Below are 2271 nucleotides of genomic sequence, written 5' to 3' on the forward strand. Positions count from 1 at the left end.
GTGTGTGTGTTTATTTAAAAGTACACAAGCTTAAGATATAATCTTACTAATATAATGGAGTTGTTTACGATAATGTGAACCTAACACATTACCATGAAATAAGAATTAAAGAATCAATAAATTTGTCTGTTGAATTTCGCTCAAAGCTACTCGAAGGTTGCCTGCGCTAACCATCCCTAATTTTGATATGATAGACTAGAGGGAGGGGGCAGCTAGTCAATACCGCCCACTTACCTCCAACTTTTGTCCTGATCAGTGGATTTAAACGACACTCTTATAACCTACCCGCGACTCCAATTCCACATTTCTTTTCTTGTTTTTGGAATAACGGGCCCAATCTCAGATCTACAGTCTGGAGTGTTAACCACGGGGCCGCGCTAGAGAACTAACGTAAAACTAATAATCACTACAAAAAAATTCAATAATAAACATAATAGCATCATGATGAACACAGGGAGAGTGAATCCCCCCCCCCCCACCTACACACATTCCTACCCACCCATACACATAAATGTACTTCTCACAAGTCATAGTTAACTGGCACAAATTTGACGTGATATAGCATTTTTTTTTTAATATGCACATACCAGTAGAAAAGAACGATGTTAATTACTACTAATGTACTACACGATTGTACACAAAAGGGAGAAACCTGATGTAATGCTTTATCATATTTTTAAAGTCTGGGTAATACGATTGATGGGTGAAAAATAAACATGAAGTCTAACCTATCATTACCATTCGATTCATCACTTATCACTCTTAAGTAGTAAGTTAAATCATTTTTAAGTTCTTGTTTCAGAGGATATAAAACTTACTATTACTACATACAAAAATCACTATACGATATTCTTAAACAAAAATAAATACTTTATCTAATTTCCATGTTAGGTATATAATATATTCTACTACTAGAATCAAGTCATACACTCGTCCATGTCGTGTCCGGAGAAGGGTTCTGTTGACATTGGAGTACCACTGCTTTAGATTTACAGCAACTACTTGGGACCTGGGGCCCCTTCATTCTGAAGTTTTGATTCATGTCCATCCAAATCTTATATGGCAAGTAGGAACTATCACCATCAGGTTTAATTCCACAACATTCAAACTGAAAAAAAACAATACAATAGTTAAGTAAATTTACTCAACGTAAGGTGATTAGCAGAGTTACTATCTATACATTATCACTTCAAAGTAGGGTTTCCGTGTTGTTGTATAACAAATTTTCCTATTGAATTAATTAATTTAAAGGTTATTTTAACATCGCAGTAGTTATGTATAAATAATTTCAAAATTTGCTTGACTGATGAATTTCCTCGTTACAAATACGTTAATTTAGCAAATATTTCTCGTGCAACCTGCAGTTTATTTTCATATACAACTGGAAAATAAAACACAATAAAGACGCACACTGAAAGCAGCATTACATTATACCTTTGTCTGCACTGCATCCCAAGCTTCTGTTACCGGGGTGTCATTCATGTACTGTTTGACCGTTTTCAACATCTCGGTATGCATGTGTTCCTCCACCTGGTGTTTAAGAAATTTTATACATATAAAAAAAATAATTAACAGAAGGAAAATATATATATATATATATTCATTCAAGCATGAGAAAACTTCTGTAATAAATTTTATTCAAAAATAGTTTACCCTCCTATAAGCAAAAAAAAATTAAAGTTCACCGATAAATACTGAAATTACAGTGGGGTACATCTAATATCATTTGATAAAATTCAATTTCCTTATCTAACAAACCGGAATCGCACAGCTAATAACATAATATAGTAAGTAATAGTCTTTTAGAAAGAATTTCTCTACCAGACAGTGAACCCTGAATCTATGTGATTATATTCGGCCGTTGCATTTTTATTATTTTTATAGTTTGATTTTCTGGCACTATCATAATGTGTATTATGTTTGGCACCTCGTATTATTCCTTTAACTTCGGAAAAACTGAATTTTTTCTGTACATAGATTTAAAAAATTAACAATTTAAACTTAATATTTTAATGTCAAGATAATTTAAGAATAATAAGTACGAATTATTGATATAAGCAAATAATCACTTGTTTATTCTCCAAGATCTACCCCAGACATGTTAAAACATAGCAACATTTTAAATCACGTCTAATGTTATTTTTGTACTTCCTGTATGACGTTTGTTGGTAAAGTTAACATTTCAATATTCATAAGTGTAACGACACCTTGCTTTAATCCCTTGTTTACCAAAAAAGCGTGCTTGATAACTCTGCAATTTTTATTCAAAAG

At 32.3% G+C, this 2271-nt stretch overlaps 1 protein-coding gene across 6 annotated transcripts in view; it reads right to left on the reverse strand.

The window, feature by feature from the left end:
• The window catches only part of LOC106458563 (tetraspanin-11-like), a 75488-nt gene that overhangs the window by 19797 nt on the left and 53420 nt on the right, over positions 1-2271 (reverse strand). For all 6 annotated transcript variants that reach the window (XM_022384811.1, XM_022384813.1, XM_022384810.1 and 3 more), the window contains exons 6-7: positions 1435-1530; positions 929-1108 (exon numbers count right to left, since the gene is read on the reverse strand). In XM_022384811.1, the coding sequence (XP_022240519.1) occupies positions 929-1108; positions 1435-1530 (276 nt within the window). The remainder of the gene's footprint in view (positions 1-928; positions 1109-1434; positions 1531-2271) is intronic.

The sequence above is a fragment of the Limulus polyphemus genome, unplaced genomic scaffold (genome assembly GCF_000517525.1).
Source record: "Limulus polyphemus unplaced genomic scaffold, Limulus_polyphemus-2.1.2 Scaffold485, whole genome shotgun sequence".
In the NCBI taxonomy this organism is placed as follows: domain Eukaryota; kingdom Metazoa; phylum Arthropoda; class Merostomata; order Xiphosura; family Limulidae; genus Limulus; species Limulus polyphemus.